The 21,029-nt window shown below is 36.5% G+C and overlaps 1 protein-coding gene across 6 annotated transcripts in view; it reads right to left on the bottom strand.

The window, feature by feature from the left end:
* Window positions 1-21,029, bottom strand: part of inpp4b (inositol polyphosphate-4-phosphatase type II B) — a 163,354-nt gene that overhangs the window by 103,059 nt on the left and 39,266 nt on the right. For all 6 annotated transcript variants that reach the window (XM_079421363.1, XM_079421359.1, XM_079421361.1 and 3 more), the window contains one exon: window positions 14,181-14,260. Coding sequence is in view for 4 of the 6 variants with exons in the window: in XM_079421359.1 (XP_079277485.1) it covers window positions 14,181-14,260 (80 nt within the window). In the remaining 2 variants the exon portion in view is untranslated. The remainder of the gene's footprint in view (window positions 1-14,180; window positions 14,261-21,029) is intronic.

The raw sequence follows: 21,029 nt of genomic DNA on the forward strand, positions 1-21,029 counted from the left end.
CACTTGTTCTATCAGCTCAGCAAGTTCACAGCAGCGGCAGCCACGCTCCACTCCACCAACAAACATCGCAAACTCTCTCCACACCAGCACCCTCAGATCCTGATCATGCAAACAATCAGCTCACCTTCCCAGCTGAAGGTCCTGGCCTGCGCTCGTGAATGTTAAAGTATCTCAGGCCAGTCAAAATGTCAAGCGAGCAGCAGCTTCCTGCAGGGGAAAGAGAGCAAAAGGTACCACAGACTAAAAATACCCTGTTCTGTGGGGCTGGACGGAAATAGCTTAAAGGTAAGCTCTCGGTCTCAAGAACAAGGCTCGAGACGCCCGGGCTGGGGACACGGCATCTTTTAGAAACTCTAAAAGCCTTTAGTGTCTGTGAAGAGCCCGAGTATTAATATTTTACACCCCACACATTTACATAACGAAGCATTTAAAGTGTGCCGTGTGATGGAAAGTACAAGACTCATACAAAAGAATAGTTTAGTAGTCAGAAATTATTGGTTATATGTAAGTGATCCTAAACATAATGGTATCTATCAATGTTAAACACCATTTTCACTGTTTTGTACAGTAGTAAGGTATTATGGTCAAAAAAAAATTTCAAATTCCAGAATCATTTCTGTCATTCTAATTCCTATTTATGTAATAGTGATAAAAAAATGAAATGTAAAGTTTGATTCAAATACATTAAACAAATCTAATCAAAGTGTGTACGCTTGTATCATGCTTCATGATTAAAATGTATATACATATGGTTTTAATTTTAATTTTTTAGTTTTAGTTAACTATAATAACCCTTATTCTCATTACTGTAATAAAATAAACAACATATTTCAACATGTAACACCACGATGTAATAACATTTTCCAATTTCACTAATACATATGATTTTTTTCATGTACATATTTATTTATGTTTGTATTGGAGTAATAAGAATGGGGGGGGGGTCTGCTTGCTCGGCACGACAACAATGGTCACAATGCAAAACAATCTTGTTCCTAATGATAATAATAATAATAACAATAATAATGTAAGATAACATAATATGTCTCTTGATTACAGGGTAAAATGTGACTCCAAAAAACATGAAAACATAAAATACAATGTGTTTTTGAAAAGTTTTATGAGATTTGCCCATTTACTAGTACAACCCAAATTCCGGAAATGTTGGGACGTTCTGTAAATTTGAATAAAATGAAAACGAAAAGACTTTCAAATTACATGAGCCAATATTTTATTCAGAATAGAACATAGATAACAAAACAAACGTTTAAACAGAGAAATTTTACACTTTTATCTACTAAATGAGCTCATTTCAAATTTGATGCCTGCTACAGGTCTCAAAAAAGTTGGCACGGGGGCAACAAAGGGCTGAAAATGCAAGAAATTTTGAAAAGATTCAACTGGGAGAACATCTAGCAACTAATTAAGTTAATTGACATCAGGTCTGTAACATTATTAGCTATAAAAGAGATGACTTAGAAAGACAGAGTCTCTCGGAATTAAAGATGGGCAGAGGCTCTCCAATCTGTGAAAGAGTGCATAAAAAAAATTGTGGAATACTTTAAAAACAATGTTCCTCAATTTTGAATTGCAAAGGCTTTGCAAATCTCATCATCAACAGTGCATAACATCATCAAAAGATTCAGAGAAACTGGAAAAATCTGTGTGCGTATGGGACAAGGCCAAAGACCTTTGTTGGATGCCCTTCGGGCCCTCGGACGACACTGCAACACTCATCGGCATGATTCTGTCATTGACATTACTAAATGGGCCCAGGAATACTTCCAGAAACCACTGTCAGTAAACACAATCTGAAAGAAGCACCGTCGTGTCATGTGGGCCAAGGCTCATTTAAAATGGATTGTTTCAAAGTGGAAAAATGTTCTATGGTCAGAAGAGTCCACATTTGACATTCTTGTTGGAAATTATAGACACTGTGTCCTCTGGGCTAAAGAGGAGGGAGACCTTCCAGTGTTTTATCAGCGTTCAGTTCAAAAGCCAGCATCTCTGATGGTATGGGGTGCATAAGTGCATACGGTATGGGCAGTTTGCATGTTTTGGAAGGTACTATGAATGCTGAAAGGTATATAAAGGTTTTAGAGCAACATATGCTCCCCTCCAGACAACGTCTATTTCAGGGAAGGTCTTGTGTATTTCAGCAGGACAATGCAAGACCACATACTGCAGCTATTACAACAGCATGGCTTCGTAGTAGAAGAGTCCGGCTGCTGAATTGGCCTGCCTGCAGTCCAGATCTTTCACCTATAAAGAACATTTGGTACATCATTAAAAAAAAATACTCTTCAGCAGCTGGAAACCTATATCAGGCAAGAATGGGACCAAATTACAACATCAAAACTCCAGAAACTCATAACCTCGGTCCCCAGACATCTTCAAACTGTTTTGAAAATAAGAGGAGTTGCTACACCATGATAAACATGCCCCTGTCCCAACTATTTTGAGACCTGTAGCAGGCATCAAATTTGAAATTAGCGATTTTGTGCATAACATTTTTAAATTTCTCCATTTAAACATTTGTTATGTTATCTATGTTCTATTGTGAATAAAATATTGGCTCATGTGATTTGAAATTCTTTTAGTTTTCATTTTATTCAAATTTTAAAAAACGTCCCATTTCCGGAATTCGGGTTGTAAATGTAAACTACTTTAGCTTGTCTTGAGTTAGTCATAAGGCCAGTCAAACAGAAAACACTGACACCTGAGCTGAGACTGTCATCCGTGTGTGTGTGTGTGTGCCCTGCGCTGTGGGGCAGGAAGGATTTGAGTAGGATGTTGATGTGAGTCATTGATATTGACAGTCTGGGCTGTTAGCATTCCTCCCGCTCACTCCTGAAAGTCACCAGGATTAGATTCATCAGAGCTGATGCAATCCCAGCACCGCAGCAGGGATGTCCTCCGACAACTGCTGCTAATCCACACACACACACACGCACGCACACACACACACACACACACCACACAACATCAGCACAGCACTGAAACTACAACACATGGACGGCACAAACAACACAGGGTCATGATAGTCTTACAAATAAAGATTCAGTTAAAAACAAAAAAACCTTTCTTCACAGCATGATGCCAAAGCAGAAACCTTTCAAGTTCCACAAAAAAACTTTCTATTATCTATTTCTTTCGAAAACCATCACAAGAATGTATTGATAAGTCTAACATATATTAATATTAATAAAATGAATATAATTTAAAAATTAATGTGATCAGTATGATGATAAAAAAAATAAAAAAATGAAATAATAAATAAAATATAAAATAAAAAAAATAAACGACACTATTATAATTATAAGTTGATAAACTTAAAATAATAATATTAATATTGTTGGTATGATATTAAAAATAAACATCCCTATAAAATATAGAAAATATCTAAAAATATCAGTCAATAACCTTCAAATAATGATATTAATATATTTAGTGTGATTTATGAGAAAACAGTAAATAATAATACAAAATAAAATATTAAAAATAGATATAAAATCATGTGAAAACACTCATTCATTTAAAAGCAATCATAAAAATATAGAATATATAAAAAATATACAAATTTAATAATGTAATGTAATGAATTGGAGTAAATGCATGAATTATATATCAAACAATACTGATTTTTATGTATTTGTTTGTTTTTTTCAGATTCAGTGGCTCCAAAAAAAGTTTCCAAATATTTTTTAAGGCGTATATTTTGCAAATATATTTATTACTTTAACCCAGTTGATAAACTCCAGCTTTTAAGTTTCCAGGTTTCTCATAATTGTGGGAAGCCTGTCAATGGAACCTTTGAAAGACCTTTATTTGTAGTAGAGTAAGATGCAATCAGCCGTATAATGATTGTTCCTGTAAATACTTTCCTTCCAAAATGATCATTAGAGCCGTGATTGCCTGTTGGCCTCCATTATAATCCGCTCCGCACACAATCACCACGCCTGGCGTCCCCGTCAGAGAAGAAACAGACTTTTTCTTCAGCAGAAACATGAACGTGCGTGTGTCTGTCCACCCAAGCCTTTCATTCGGCAGTCATTAAAACAGTAAGCAGCTCCTCCGAGCTTATCCCTGTCCCTCCGGTGTCAGAGCCCACTTCCTCTGTCAGCCATTTTAACTCGGCGTGGAGGAGCTCTGTCTAATACCTCCAGACTAACAATGAGAAAAATGTCAGAGCAGAGAAAAATGGGCCGCGCTCCTGTGACAGTGCACTCGCCATGGGCTAAATGTCAAAGCTCTCTCACCTCCATAAACAGGTGGCTGTTTGTTCAGCGTGTAATCCACGTGAACCTCTGTTAGGAAGGCAAGCTCATCGGCTGTAGCAGGACATTAGGCACAACAACTATGTGCGGGGCAGATACAGACTCGTTTGCATTAGCATGTTGCCAAGCTAACAAACTGACTTCAAAAATGTAATTTTATTATTTATTTTATTGTAATTTTGTAAACATTTTATTATTATTATGATTAGTTATTAATCATTTAATTAATTACTGCATTTTGTTTACGTAATTAATTAAATGTAAAGTAGATGTAGTCAATATTTCTTTTTGTCCACTATCCTGGATGGATTCATCTTAAGTCTTCTCTGCAAAATATAAAAGCAATACTGCTTTAGATTTTAGCAAAAGAAGATGAATAATTATGCTGTCTACCAAAATAATTTATGCAAAAAAATTATTATGCTGCCTATATTTTGGTATCAGAATTGTGCCTATGATGACTTTAAATGCTGCCTATGTAGTTTCTGAAACATGAAGGTTTTTTACAGCCACAGCTAGAACAAGACATGAGACACAATCCAGAAAGCACCAGAGTCTCCAGCTGAGCTGCAGATGTGAACGTGTCCATGCCTTACAGCTCCAGACAGTTCCATCCCAACGCATGCAGCATGCAAACCAGCACTAATGACACTGAGGTCAAGCCAGAAAACCAAACCATCCGGTCAGTAACATATGCAAGTGTCAGATAACATAACACAAAACTCAACACTTCTGCTACAGGCTGAAATCTGCACGCTGCATCAAACCCAGCCAAAGCAACGGCCAAGCACGGATGTTCCTTCCTGAGCGAATGCTTGTGTGTTTGCAGTGTGGAACAAGTGGTGACTAGCAGCAGATAAACCAGGGAGGGAGATGAGAAAGCCATACTTAACCACACACACACACGTCAGTATTTCTCCAGCACAGCCGCACCTATCCCTTTTTCTGCTGGGCTCTGTATTTCACTGGATCAGATACTTGATGGCTTTTCCATCACCGAGGCAATAAGCCTGGCCTTAAGTGTGTGTGTGTGTGTGTGTGTGTGTGACTCTGCAGTGCCGTGATAGGCAGACTAGTAGAAGCCGAGGCAAAGAGTTAAGTCGTTCTCAGATTATTCTCAGTATATGGAGCACAAATATACATATAGACTTGCTTGCTACAGTGTTCAGAGACTGCAGTTCTTTTTTAGCACTAAAAACATCAAGATTTAAATAAGACGTGCATTTCCTGAACAAATGGCAGTGCTTGCAAGGAGGCAAAAATAGCAGTTTTACGTAACAGTTAACAGTTTTAAGTAAGCTGGTAACAACATATATTCATCTTTGTTAATGTTAGTTAATAATAATTGTTCATTGTTTGTTTGCATTAGTCCACAGTGCATAGTCTTAAAAACAACTTTTATAAACAAAAAAAAAACTTATTACTAATTGTTGAAATTATGATTAGGGTTTATAAATGCTGTGGAAGTATATTTCATTATTAGTTCATGTTTACCATTAAAGAAACATTTGTTTCTTCATCAGATTTGGAGAAATGTAGCATTCCATCACTTGCTCACCAGTGGATCCTCTGCAGTGAATGGGTGCCGTCAGAATGAGAGTTGATAAAAAACATCACAGTAATCCACAAGTAATCCACACCACTCCCGACCAACAATTAACATCTTGTGAAGCGAAAAGCTGCATGTTTATAAGAAAAAAATCTATTATTAAGGCATTTTAAATTTAAACCACTGTTTCTGGTTAAAATATGTGTTCATAATAATGCTTTCTTCAGTGAAAAAGTCCATCCTCTGCTTTGCTCTCATTAAAATCCACCAACATATGTGTTCAGAACTGTTTTGTAAAGGTGCTTGATCTGTGCATATTTCTCTCCTGATTCAGATGGGATGACTTTTTCACTGGAGGAAGTGTCATTTTGGATTTTGGAGTCATATTTTAGCCGGAAGCAACAATTTGAAGTTAAAAATGTCTTGATGGATTTGTTTTTACAAACACGGAGTATTTGGCTTTATCTGACATTGAATCACATGCTGAAGTTTTCTGGGCTATACTTGTGGATTATTGTGATTTGTCATCAGCTGTTTGGACTCTCATTCTGACGGCACCCATTCACTGCAGAGCATCCACTGGTGAGCAAATGATGCAACACTACATTTCTTGTTCTGATGAAGAAACAAACTCATCTTGGATGGCCTGAGAATGAGTAAATTTTCAGCAAAATGTCATTTTTGGGTGAACTATTCCTTTAACAAATGAAACCTTATTGTAAAGTATTACCAATATGTTCAGGTTTCAGGCTTAAACAAAATGTTGCATCAGAGCTGGTCTGACACTGTCATCACGCTGTGCATGAGAATCAACACAATGTGAGTGACTCCGCAGATGTTAAACAGAAAAAAAAGACTGATCACAGTTCAGCATGCAAATACACGCAAGAAAGAAATTCAGAATGCAAATGTCACTGTGACATCATCACTGTCGTTCCATCGTGAATACTGAACATTCTATTCAATTTACATTTTAAATTTCTTTCTAAAGCACAATGTTAAAAACCAAAAATAGCCCATCTGAAGTTATGTACTGAAAACCGAAAGTGTTGGTTGAGGCTGAATTAATTGCAGAAGTTTAATACTGGGTTTAGAGAACAATCCTTGACCAGAATGTTTGAGTAATATGAATACAGCGCTGCCTCGAAAGCACATATTCAAATCAGACTGTATTATTTGAACATTTTTTGTTCAAAAGTGTTTCTCATGAAACTGCGGAGCTGAGAAAAATATGTCAAAGTCACACATCCAAGGCAGCAAAGAAATGAAGACAAGAATGTACTGTATGCATCAATATGCTTCACAAAGCCAACAGACTGATTTATTCAGGAAATGATCTTCATTTTAAAAATGTTAATGGAGAAAGACACTTTTCAAGCTTCAGTGCACATAATTTAGTGTCTATAAGGACTGAAGCAACACATTAGCGAAAACCAAAAATAAATACAATTACATGCAGCATTTAAAGTGATTCATTAGTTTGTGCGTCTAATGCAGCGTTTTCCAACTGGTGGGGTGCAACCTGTTCTGATGGGACTCTGGACAGCAGGGGAAAAACAACTATGTTAAATACAAATAATAAAATAAGTAACCGTATATTCATAGCCAGGACAGCTAAATAAATAGGCTGATCAACTTCTCAAACGGAGAAAACACTTCTGGTTTCTTTTGTTGTTGGCATCAAAGGCTGTGCGTCTAAAGCACCACCAGATCAACACTAACCTATAACGGGCTTTACGAGGGCTTCAAATTCACCAAGTTATGGACTAATTCTGGCCAGTGTTGGCAAAGCAATTAAGTTATACTGACCACAGCACGTTTACACCCGTTTTACGGTCTTCGGAAAGAGGGAGGCTATAGAGGGTGGAACAGAAAGAGAGACTGATAAAGAAATAACACTGAATGTGAATGTGTTTTGGTGTAAATGTGTAAATATGAGCTGAAGTGTGATATATAGGTTCAATTTTTATAACCATTTATATTAGTTAATGCATCATGAACTACCAGCGAAACAACAAAAAAAAAATTTTCACAGCATGTATTCATGTATTAAAATAGCAATCATCATTAATCTTATATTATTCATTATTTTAACTATTAATTAATTTTAATATTATGCATATTTTAATCCTGACAGGGTTAAAGTAGAAAACCATCATCCTTGCAACAAAACAGTATGTTGCAGTCATCATACAAAAACATTCTGGCTGCTCAGATTCATGAAAACATTAAAAAAGTTGTCAAACAAAAAGAAAATTAAAAATAATATTTCATCCTAACTGTTACTTCAAATGTTAATTCATACAACTTGTAATGATAATTGTCAATTATTAATGTAATGACTAAACCAAAAAATTACCAGTTATATTTTTTATTCCTACAAATAATTGATAAACATCTGTATGCACACAAAAAGTTAATTTAAAAAAAAAACTACACAATATAAAATGAAAAAAAAAGTTCCAAACAGCGCTTCAGCTTCTGTAACAAGCTAATAAATCCAGAACAAACTAAGACATCAACGCTTTCCTCACAGTGTTTGCTATCAGCATTTATTACGCCGCATTTTAGCAGGCTAATTTAATCAAATCATTCATTTCCATTTCAACAATAGCAGGCGAGAAGCTAAAGGATGAACCAGGAAATGTTGACCAGTTACCCTTCAAACACGCGCTTCATTCAGCTGTATACTGATTTATGTTGGTTTCATTTAAGGGCTGTAATTTATTCTCTCGCTGCCTGACATCTTCCAGCTGGCGGTGATCTTGTGCGTCTCACAGATATGCATGAATATTCACTTACAGCAGGTACTCAAAACAAGGTGTTTATGGGACGCGTAATTGAAATACGACCGTATTAAATCATTCTCGTTTTCTCCAGCTCCTTGTCAAATCTGATCACACATGTGCTTTATAAATGAGCCCCCAGATGCTTCTAAACACGTTCACCTGAATATATTCTCTGGCAACCTGAATGAACTTCCAAAGACACGCATTCATCAAAGCACAAGGTAACACTCGCTTAAGTGCTACTAAGATGTGGGTTAACGCTACTCATTTATCTCAACAGTTTAGAACGAGAGGGACAGGGTTAGGCGAGGTGAGCAAAGCATTGTGGGATAAGATCAGATAAACTGCCTTCCTGGTCGTCCGTCACTGGGCTTGTCAATAGCAAAATTATTAGTATGTAGCAAATCACTAAGTTCAGCTCATGTATTTGAAAACCATTACTTGTGCGCCAGAAGACTTCCTCCCCTGAATGTTCTCCATCTACTTTTAATCAACCCCACACAGGGTCCAAAAATGAAAGCTGCACTCAGCCTCTTTCCCTTTCATTAAAAAAGATTTATTCATAAAAGAATGACTGGTACTTTTGAAAAATCATCCATGCTCACATGAAATGAAATGACTCTTTTGTGTGATGCTACATTCATGCTGTTAAGTGTCAGTGTTCAAGAGGTCTAAAAAAGATTGAATAATTATACCTAACCATAAAAAATACTAAAATAATTAGCAATTCATCATCCCCCACAACAATAATATATATAGGCCTATACATTTGTTGTGATAAAAAGAAAGTGTGTTCAAGCGCCAGCAGAAGACAGTGTAAAGAAATACTCTTTGAGAGAAATCAGTCTTATCAGCAGAAGTTAAAAGCAGCTCGTAAGTGTATTTACTTGTCTCATTAGTGTTTAGCACAGTTGTCGTTGCTAAGAAACGCTTGTTTTTTTTACTGTGTGGAGACTGTATCCCGTATCTTGTCCGTGTCTGCGCTTGCTTGGCCATTTGTTGTGATGAAAGGAAAGTGAGTCCAGCTGAATTCAGTAAGTATTTTGTTAGACGGGTATAAAAAAAACTTAGTTTACCACGGCAGCGGTCGCAGCAGCCGTCACGTGAAGAAAGAAGAGTGTAAAGAAAGAACACAGAACAACTGTACAACTGGAATACTACTACAAAATGATGCAAATAATTTATAATTATGGTCAGAAACATTTACCAGTTACAGAAAAAAATCAGTAATTTTACACCCTGATCTCACATATGATGAAACTTTAATTTAGTGAAGAAGAAATGTGATTTGGAGTAAGAGCGAGCTAACATTTAGAGGACGCTAGATTTCATTCGCCATGGGTACGGTACATCTCTACCCATAAACTCCCTCCCAATCAATACTCGGACTGTAAAGGGATTGAATTCAAGACTCAAAGATCTCCAGTGCAGACCGCTGTTTATTGCCCTAGACTCCCTGCATCTAAGACTGCTTGGATAAGGATCTATAAATAACTGAATGTGTCATGATATAGAGAGAGGAAGAGATAAGCCAGAAATGAAAAGGTGACCTGCGAGGGGACGAAGAGAGGAAAGACAACACTTCCTGAAACACAGCGCAGCAGAGCTGACAACTGTGTGAAAGGTCTTGGCCGGGTCGAGCAATAGAGTTGCAAACACACACTACTTTCCTATTGTTTGCACAACAAAAACAACTGAAAAAACGGAAACTGCATAGACAGCAACAGAGAGTGCTGATTATCAACAATAGAAGATAGAGAGCTCAAGAGTGCCAACCACTTTTTCAGCAGAAACTTTCTCAAAGTAGTTTTTCCATGCATGAAATATGCAAATGCATTTCAGAAAATGAGTCATTTCTACACCATGACCCATCAGAAATGAGTCATTTCTACACTGCAAGTGATGCAATTGAAATGGTGCAATAAAAAATAAAGTTTTAATGTATGGTGTCCTTGTTATATGTTACATGTACTTACTATTATAATAGCAATTAATTATGCATAATTACATAGAAGTAACCCTATCCTAACCTAAACCATATGGTAACTGTTATATATAATTACACTCTAACAAGGACTGAAGCTCCAGTACCACTTTAATTAAAGCAGAAGAGACACAAACCAAAGACACTCACCTCCATTTTTCAATCCAACTTATACCATTTTACAATATGGAAAAAAAATAGCTTCCCATACTTTTGCACTCCATGTACTGTATGCCTTGCTGCGTTACACAAGAGACAACGCAGTCCTTTTGTACTTCTGCTGCTCCTCACCAAAGAGAAACGCTATTCTGAGCTTCAAGAGAGACATGAAGAGCGACCAGCCACCGACAGCGCATCAGAACAAACAACAAGAAGCAAGGGCCAGTGTCTACAACCTAACATGAGCAATATGCCAAATAAAGAGAAACAATAATCAATATTAATACTAATGTTGTAATGTGTGTCGCAGTGTGCAGGGAATCCCTCCGGCTGTCACTCACAGTCACAACACTATCAATCATTACCTCACACAGCAAGCTTTCTTCATTTTTACTGCATGCTTACTGTCAAGGAGACTTATGAGGGTGCTCTTCATAGGCAGCAACCCAGCAAACAGCACTCCAACTTAGAAGACAGCCGTTTGGTAAATGCTGTCTACGTAGGCAGCTCACTAGGTTTTGGAGCAGATCCAGTGCGTCTGTGTTCACAGGAAAGAGTAACGGCACCGAAGCAGCTGTTTGAACACCGAATCATTTAGTGAACAACAACAAGGCAACAATGCTGTCGGTTTCCAGGTCTCTCTCAAGGCACTGATGGCATGTTGCAGATGCTTACGGATATGAATGTGTCTTGCCTGCACTAATTTAGAATACCAATTTGTCATTTAATTGCCGCTTAAATATGATTTACAGTATATTTACAAGCACAAGCCTACTGGGAGGAGCACAATGGTGATCACTGTTAATGAATCACACTTTGTGGGATTTGAACCTACAGTACAATCTTTTAGGTTGCCAGATTGGATCTGTAAGTACCACACAAAACCCTCTACCTGACTCTTTTCACAACACACTACACAATTGTCATATTTATCCATTTAATCAGCACTTAACTACCTAAAAACTATTCAAACTAGCATACAATAAGGATGGATGCTATTACTTAATTATTTTTTATTATTATATTAATATGAGTGCTGTCAAAATTAGTGTGTTAACGCAGGCGATTAATTTTTCCAGTTTAACGCCGTTAAAAATATTTAACGCATTAAGGATTCATCTATATTTAATTAAGAATTTAGTGTTTTATAAGTTTATTCAATTTCTGTATATTTCCTACTTGCTGAAGGGCACTGGTAAATATGACATTTATTATAATGGGTTGATGTGAAGATTGTTTTAAGTTCACTTAAATTAGCTGCTGTTTTTTTTTTTTAAGTCTAATAAATATTAAAATTGGTAGATCGCACTTATACTGTAATGTTGAAAGGCCAAAGTCAATGGTTAAATATTAGAGAAAGAAAAGAACCATTTTATTAGGGACATCAGTAGTATTGCTATCAGGCCTTCAGTCATAAAAAAAGATGTCATTAAACAAATATTAAAAATATTCTGTGTTTATGTTGCTTCTACATTCATTTGAAGATTGTATGTGAAATTATTGCAATATAAAAGTATATTAGATGGGATTAATCGTGATTAATTGTAATTAATTTCAGAAAAATAGTGATTAATTAGTTAATTTTTGAATCAATTGACAGCCCTAATTAATATAGTTATTTTAGTTGGAAAATTCAACAAAACCAATATTTATATGTTAAATTCAAATGTTAAATATCTATATTGTATAATTCAGTGAATTTATTTTTTTTCTTCTCAGAATTGAGACATAAACTCAGAATCCTGACTTCTATTCTTGCAATTCTTAGTTTACATCTCAGATTTCTGAGTTTACACCTTACAATTCTGTTTTTTTTTTCCTACCTCAGAATTAAAAATAAAATAGTAATTGTGACTCGCAATTTTAACTTTATATACGACTATTCCGAGAAAAAAAGCCTGCATCGTAAGATTCAAAAGTCACAATTATCTTGTTTTAGGGGTGTGCGATATGACGATTTTTGATCGTGGACGATAAAAATCTCTCCACGATCTGCTTTTGAAGAAATATCGTAGCATCGTGCTACAGCACACATTCTATCAATTACAGTTCTGGCCTCCGTCTCTATATACTGCACAACACAGCATACAGCGGTAGATTTACTCTGACAGAATCGCGATTGCAAAAGTGCATTATATGCATGAGCTTTAAAGCCTTGCCGGTTAAATGTTTCATTCACTAAAACCCTTTCAAACAGCGCCTGATTACTGAACTAAGTTATCTTTAGCTCTAATACTGTCAAAACACACAAGGTTTACATATAGACTCAGTTGGTTATGTCTAAAATGAAAGTAAACAGTTGGGAGAAAAATGGATACGTGCCTGTATATTAGATGCGTGCAGGTCTTAAAGAGACAGAACCTTACATGCTGTCGACTGTCATTAAAGGGATAGTTCACCCTAATATTTAATTGCTGTCATTATTTACTCACTCACATGTTGTCCCAAACCTGTATTAATTTCTCTCTAGTGCTGAACACAAAAAAAGATATTTTGAACATATTTGTGGGTAACCAAACAGTTGCTGGTCCACGCTGACTTTGATAGTAGGAAAAAATCATATGGAAGTCACATGTGGACCAGCAACTGTTTGGTTTTCCTTCAAAATAGCATTTATGTTCAGTTTCTTGAATGCTCCTGCTAAATACACCCATTGTACACCCATTGTTTGTTTTATCTGTATATTATGTGTATTTGCAATATCTTATTTTTTAATTAGAAAGATAAAATAATGACAAAGATTTTTATCTTCGCCCACTTTGGCCTAAATATCTGCCATTCTTTTTTATTTTTGTTTTGTTACATTGAAAGGCTTTGTCTTTATAATAGGGAAAATAGTTTGGCTGTAATTCTCAGACAACTTGCAAAATAGCAAAACCAACATAACAAAGAATCATGATAAAATCGGGAATCGTGATATTTCTAAAAAAAATAAATAAATTGTGATATGATTTTTTTTCAATATCACCCACCCCTAGATTTTTTATTCTGGGGCAGATATGAGTTTAGAGTTTTGATTCTAAATTCATTGTATGAGCCACATTTAAAGCACAGTGGTTCTCTGCACCCAAAAAACAACAAAACATGTCTTGGGACACGTCCTGCTCTACATTTGTATAAATAACATAAATCGACCACGCTATAAATCGTCATGCCACCCTTCCCTACCATACAATGCAAACTCAAGCTGTGCATTCATTGGACAATCAAATCGAACTGTGTGGCAACTAAATATGTGCCAAATACAGGAGCAGATGGGCTGTTTTCTGCTGGAGTCTCAGTCCTATTTGATCAGCTGTGTGCCTGACATCATCCACCGCCAGAGAGTTCATCACATGAGCACAAAATCCAGCAAATGAAGTTTACACTTAAAACCCCAGTGCGGCCTCAATGAAGTCAGCGCTGCGGACAAAGCAACTCACCTTAGGCTGAGAGAAAGCTGCTGGTCCTTGGACTGGAGGAGATCGGCAACGGAGAAGCTGCTACTTCCCAAGAAGTTCGTCTAAAGAGGAAACACAGGAGAATGTGGTCACGACATGAACCCAGACTTCATCCAACTGTAGAACATGTGATAAACGCATCCAGAGATTATCTTACTTTTCATTAATGACGTCAGTATATATAAACCGAACTGCAACTTTCAGTGACAGTGGCTTTTTAAATTCCAAATCGATTTCTGAATTTGAACTGAGGTAGCAAATAGAGCACAGAATTCTAATTTTGAATGTAATGAAGCAGAATCTAAATTAAATTACATTTTAATCATAAGTGTAATGTTAAACTAGAAAATAAAAGTTTAAGACAACATTTGAACGCTGAAAAGAGTAAAAAAAAGTTTGAAGTGTTTGAAGATTTATAGGCTTTATAAACATAAAATTATAGAATGATATACAGACGGACGGATGGATGGAGTGTCAGTTAGAATGATAGATTGATAGAACAACAAATAGAACAATACAAAGACAGACAGACAGACAGACAGACAGATAGACAGATAGACAGATAGATAGATAGATAGATAGATAGATAGATAGATAGATAGATAGATAGATAGATAGATAGATAGATAGATAGATAGATAGATAGATAGGATGGTTTGCAGGGAAGATTTTCATTCCTGTCACGCAGTAATAATCTGCTCCTGGCCTGGAAACATGTTTGTGTGTTTATGCATGAGTCCAGCAGTGGCAGTGAGCATGAATAAACACAGTGCAGGAACGAAGCCATCAATAAACACACACAAACACAGAGTGGACAAGAGACAGATTGCTAGAGGAACAGAAATAGAGTTGAAGAGTAAGAGAAAAGGAAAATGATGTAAGGGAACTAGAAAAAGCAAAGTTTTGACTTAAAAGCATGAAGTTTAGCAGTCGCTCCACAGACAGGCAGACACTGACGGAGGCTGACAGACTATATTGAAAGCTCCAGGAGGAGGGACGGTTCATAAATGTCTGGTCTCAGAAGGATGCAGCAGCTTAAACACAACTGCTTTGTTAAGCAACATGATGAGGAAACACAGACATAAATGTGGACTGGATGTGTTCATCACTCTGGTTTTGTTCCACTGAGAGAGAACCGGTCATAGCAAGGACATGCAGCCCTCTGAGCTGCCTTAATTAGTAATTACAACACACACACACACACACACACACACAGGCAGAGACAGGAATCCCTGGACATTTCTCAAAAATTAATTACTGTGGCGCATTCTTCACTATAAAGACTCTGTGGAAGCCAAAACAGACTCTGATTTTTGGAGGAAATGCTGTGGAATTGATTTATACATGAGTTAAATGGAGCTGAGAGTTTTTGCTGGTTTGGAGCGTTTCTTTCTCTCTTGGTTTGGATATATTAATATACGTATACAAAGCTGGGTAGTAACTGATTACATGTAATCTGGATTACATTATCAGATTACAAAAATGAAATACTCGTAAATAGAGTACAAATGCTTCTAACTTGATAAGAGTTAAAGTTTCCTTTCATGTTTATTAATGTGTGTTCGTGTAATGCAGGGATTCCCAAACCCTTTTTGTCATACAAACCCTTTTTTAGAGTCTTTGCATTTGACAAAAAAAATATTCACTTGAAATATACAGTACCTGAGAAAGTTAATATATTTCACTAATTCAAGACAAGTTCTCTCATGTTGGTTAATGGTCACATTAACATGCAGGTAAGCAAACAGTTCCATATTTAGTGTTCAAGTGTTTATTTTTGATGTAATATTTAATGCATTTCATGATGTTGATGTATATCAAAAAATGGAATATATTTTCTTCCTCTGTTTTTTTGTAGTACAACTATTGATGTGGTACATTTAATTGCAAAATGAAATAAAAGCAATCTAAAAGTAATCTAAAAAGAAGCCAGAATACAACTGAGATAAATATGTATATTTTTCTTATTGAACCCCTAGTTGTGTCTTCATTTCACAAATCCAGCTCACTTTAAAATAATCATGTTTTGTCTTTTTAAAATAATGATTTTATCGTGAATTCGCGTGTATGGAGACAAAGTGTTGTCAGAGATCTAGACGGGATCTTGTACTTGACATGATGAAATATGTGGGAATACGGCATACAGTTTGGCTCTGACAGCGATGTGGGATAATTGGGAACAACAGTGCTTTTTCCTGAGCAGGAATTGGTTTAGCATCATCATCATTTCAATTCAGCTAAATAAGAAGGTCAACAGCCACTACACAGGAGGTTAAAACAGAGTGAGTCGTGATTTATTGATGTTTTACATGTGCTGAAAAGGTTACGAGCCAATTCACAGTATTGACAAAGACTTTAGTGGAAGAGACAGATGTGTGTCCAGATAATAGCTAAATCCTCTACATACACTTCAGAAGTATCAGCCTTATAGACACACAAATACTCTTCTAGCTCGCCTTGGTCTATGTCTCTTTTGTAAAGATTGCAGTGCCTGAGGAACACAATCTCAGGCATCATTACTCCACAAAACCCTCTGAACAGTATGCTAAGTGTGAGATAAAGATCAGTCATGCAACTCCGAAAAAACGCTGTCCATGCAGCAGAATTGAGGGTTCAGAGACTGGAGAGATAAAGGATAAACTAATGCAACCACTGAGACTAGTTATTTGCTTATATCTCTACATAAACCAAATGAATTCAATAAAACTGGTTGCAACTGTTCAAGCAGCCTCATTTAGATCACCTGACTAATGTAATTCAATTAAATGCTAATGTAATAAAACAAATGTATATTGATTACTGAAGGAGCAACAATAAAACAGTAGAGGTAGTTTGACTCCATGCAAAACCAAGTAAATATGACCCCAGACTTAAGGCAAAAGGCCTTAAATACACACTATAGTGATATATATTATAGATACTGGTGCAATACTGATATGACAACATGTTGTCATCATATGCAAATAGTTTAAATATAGAAAATAAAAATAAAAAATAATAGCAAAATTTAAGTACAAAAGGTGAAAATAACCACACAAGCAAGTGCATAACCATTTTTCAGTTTAGTTAATTCAGTCTGGCATTTTATAACCTCTCATTTTATGAGATCTCCTGTATTATTTATCAGTAATTTTCTGGCCAAAGTGTGTTTTTCATACCTTTCTACCCCATATAGTTTTATTACTCAACAGTTCCTGAAAAAACTACTGATGTTATCACTTTCAACAAAACTGAAAGTCATTAAAAGGGGTCACATGACATTGCTAAAAAGAACCTTAGTTTGTGTATTTGTTATAATGCAATGCGTTTATGCTGTTTAAGGCTCAAAAACCACATTATTTTCCACATACTGCACATTATTGTTGCTCCTCTATGCACTGCCTTTATGAAACGCGCCGATTTTTACAAAGTTCATTGTTCTGAGAAGTGAGGCGTGCTCTGATTGGCCCAGCTATCCTGTGCATTGTGATTGGCTGAATACCTCAAGCATGTAGGGATGGGCGATATATCGCATCTGGTTGCATGCGCATCTCGTCAGTAAAGCTGGTTCCTTGACTGACAAGCTACGCAATATCACTTTCATTATTGCAGATATATCGCCTTCGACAATGAACGCAAATTGCATAGCTTGTCAGTGAACTACGGCTCCGTGTATTAAATGCCGCTCCATTTGAAAACAGGTGATGGAGATTTAGCGCTAATCAAGGAACCGGCTTTACTGACGAGATGCGCATGCAACCAGATGCGATATATCGCCCATCCCTACGAAGTATGAGACGGAAACATTACATTCCTTACCATATTGTAGAGCTGTGTCCCAGCTTGACGACACAAAAATGATAAAACCCATTAAAAAGAAGGCATTTGTTGCATCCAGTGGGGACATAATTACTGATTATAATGACTTATACTGTCTGCGTTGCATCGCGCTGTGTAAACATAACACCATGTCTGCATTTGTGATCGGAGAAACGACATACAACAAACACTCCTCTGCACTTCTCAAAACTCACGTTTGAATAGTCAGTGGCAAATTCTTTAAATAAGAAAACGTACTTACAGGCTGTGAGTCAGAAGCGCCAGACTGTCCTTGCAAAGTTGGAATTGCCATACTTTATAGAAACAGCTACTCCCATGTTCAGGAAATAGTCATCCGTAAAATGCGCTGCACACACTCTAACATTTGGGTTGAACTGTTCTGGAACAGTGTTGTAAATACAACTTAATCACTGATTTCTAGTTGTGTCCTCTTTTGGAAGCACAAACAAAAGTACTTTCGCTTTCACAACGAAACACAGTGTCTCCAGAACATGGCGCCGGCGGCAGCAACAATACTACAGCGAGAATAATAGTTCCACCTTCTTTCTTTGCATAAACATTTGGGCGGTGTTTTGCAAATCTTCACACACCATGATGCAGACATGTGGGGGTGTGTTTGAATGAGCCGTTTTAGGTGGGGGGGGCGTGGTCTTTTATAAAAAATATCTCTTTGATTTTGAGACTTTAGTCTTTGCAACTTCAGGGATCTTATCTATGCACAAACAGCTTGTAACGCTCCAAAGAGAAAGGAAAACTTGAAATCGCATCATATGACCCCTTTAAATATACGATCAGGAATTCTCAATAGCAACATGAATCAAACCTCAAAATCAACCTTTAGACCTTTTAGTGTTTTCCTGATATGGCTATATCTGTGATATATTTAAACAGGTAGGTGTTTAGGAAAGTGGTTTTAGTTTCTTTTTAGTGTTTTTGAAGCAGATAGCAAAACTCAAAAAGACCTTTTACACCAGAAGGCCTTTAGTCCTGTTTTACTTTACTCTAGAAACATGATTTCTCTTGCTTAACTTCTTCCTAGAGCACTTTTAAACAGACACACTCACAACAGTGTGAAATCTTGATAACAAACCACCTGCAGCGTAAGGGCTTATGTTTTGCTGCATTGTCTTTCTTTCTTTCTTCCTTCTTTCTGTGTTGAAGCTCTGAGGCGACTCATGAAGGACCAGACAACACCGCAGAAATAGTCTCAGTCTCAAGATGAGTCACATGCGAGAGCGTTTTTATCTCGTGTACTCTTCCAACTGCTGGTGGAGGAATTTTTCTGCTTTTAAAGGGCATCCTTTACACTGACCTCTTCTGCACAAACACTTCCTTCCTCTGTGCTTTCATGCTAATAGAGCAGCTTCTCAGGTGCATTGCAACATAGCAAACACACACACACACAGACACACACACACACACACGTTTGTTTTTGTGAAAAGTGGGGACATCCCATCCCGTAATGGTTTTTATACTGTACAAACTGTATGTGCTATTGCCCTACACCTAAACTTAGCCCTCACAGGAGACTGTGCATTTCTACTTTCCCCCCAAAAAACTCACTCTGTATGATTTATAAGCGTTTTGAAAAGTGGGGACATGGGGCAATGTCCTCATAAGTCACCTTCAACTTGTAATACCTGTGTCATACCTGTGTCATTATGCAAATTGATGTCCTCATTTGTCACAAAAACATGCATGCACACACACACACACCTGTATATATATACCCAAGAAAACAAAAAAAACAACAACAGCTAGAAAAAAAAACAAGATATTGAAGCCATTTATACTCCAGACAAAACAGAGCATCTAAAAACCTGTTACAGACACATATAAACATAAGCAATAAATGTGGTAGACACAAACAAACACAGAGAAAAAAAGGAGACACAGCCCCTCATTTTTATCAATAGCTTTATAGTTCATAGCCAGCAGGAGCAGGACAATCTGCTCGTCATTCAAGCAGACGAACATAATGAAACTTGATAAGCGTTTCCTGAAGGAAAGAGCAGAATTTGGAAGGCAACTTGTGTTCTGGTTTAAGGTAAGTGCATGTATTAGTCTTTGATTCAGTGTGAATGAAATGCCGCATCAGAGATGCTTAAATCGCTGTCATGTCACGCAGCACAGACATATCCAGGATCTGATCAGCACCACATGAAAAACAACACATGCAACAATAAAAAGTTACATATATGCGAGGAAGACCAATCAGTGTGCATATAGATATTGCAATGACATCATCAGAGTTGGATACATTTGGAATGCTGAACATTCTATGAATGCAAGTCAATGGGACATTTTCAAATTATATGTATATGTGTATATATATATATATATATATATATATATATATATATATATATAAATAATGTCAATCGATTAAAATATTTAATCGCGTTAATCACAGTCCTGGACTGTGATTAATTACAATTAATCGCAAATTTAAAATACTAGGATTTACCTGTAAATGTGTTGAAATAAAGGAATGCATGACAAACTAGTTTAAGGAAACAGAACCTTTCACATCTCCGCCAGGAACGAGACATAATCCTTATTATTCTTTTGTTTTAATTCAGCCATTATCAGCCTTTATATTGGCAATAAAACTTTTACCAAGCCACAACGCTTCAATCCCAGTACATATTTACAAAACTATTATCAAAAGTATTTCTAAATAAATACAACAAACATTTTCTTGCGACCTTACATGAAGTATTATGATAAAATGCATTATGAAGAAGAATTGGACCTGTTCTACAGGTGCATTAGAGCTAACATTAGCATCATGCTCCATAAAACAAATTATGAGATTAATACCACCATCGAGTGTTTGTAATAAATAATAACATGTGTATACTTTGGGCGGCCGCGGTACATTATAAAAGTAGCCCAAAAAACTGCAACCCACGGCTCTATAATTTTTCCCACGACTATATTTTCCAAACAGCCCAATTGTGCGGGAAAACCGCGACCCTGGCAACACTGGTTTGCTGTACCTTTATCACA

The sequence above is a fragment of the Barbus barbus genome (assembly GCF_936440315.1).
Source record: "Barbus barbus genome assembly, chromosome: 7".
NCBI classification, from domain to species: domain Eukaryota; kingdom Metazoa; phylum Chordata; class Actinopteri; order Cypriniformes; family Cyprinidae; genus Barbus; species Barbus barbus.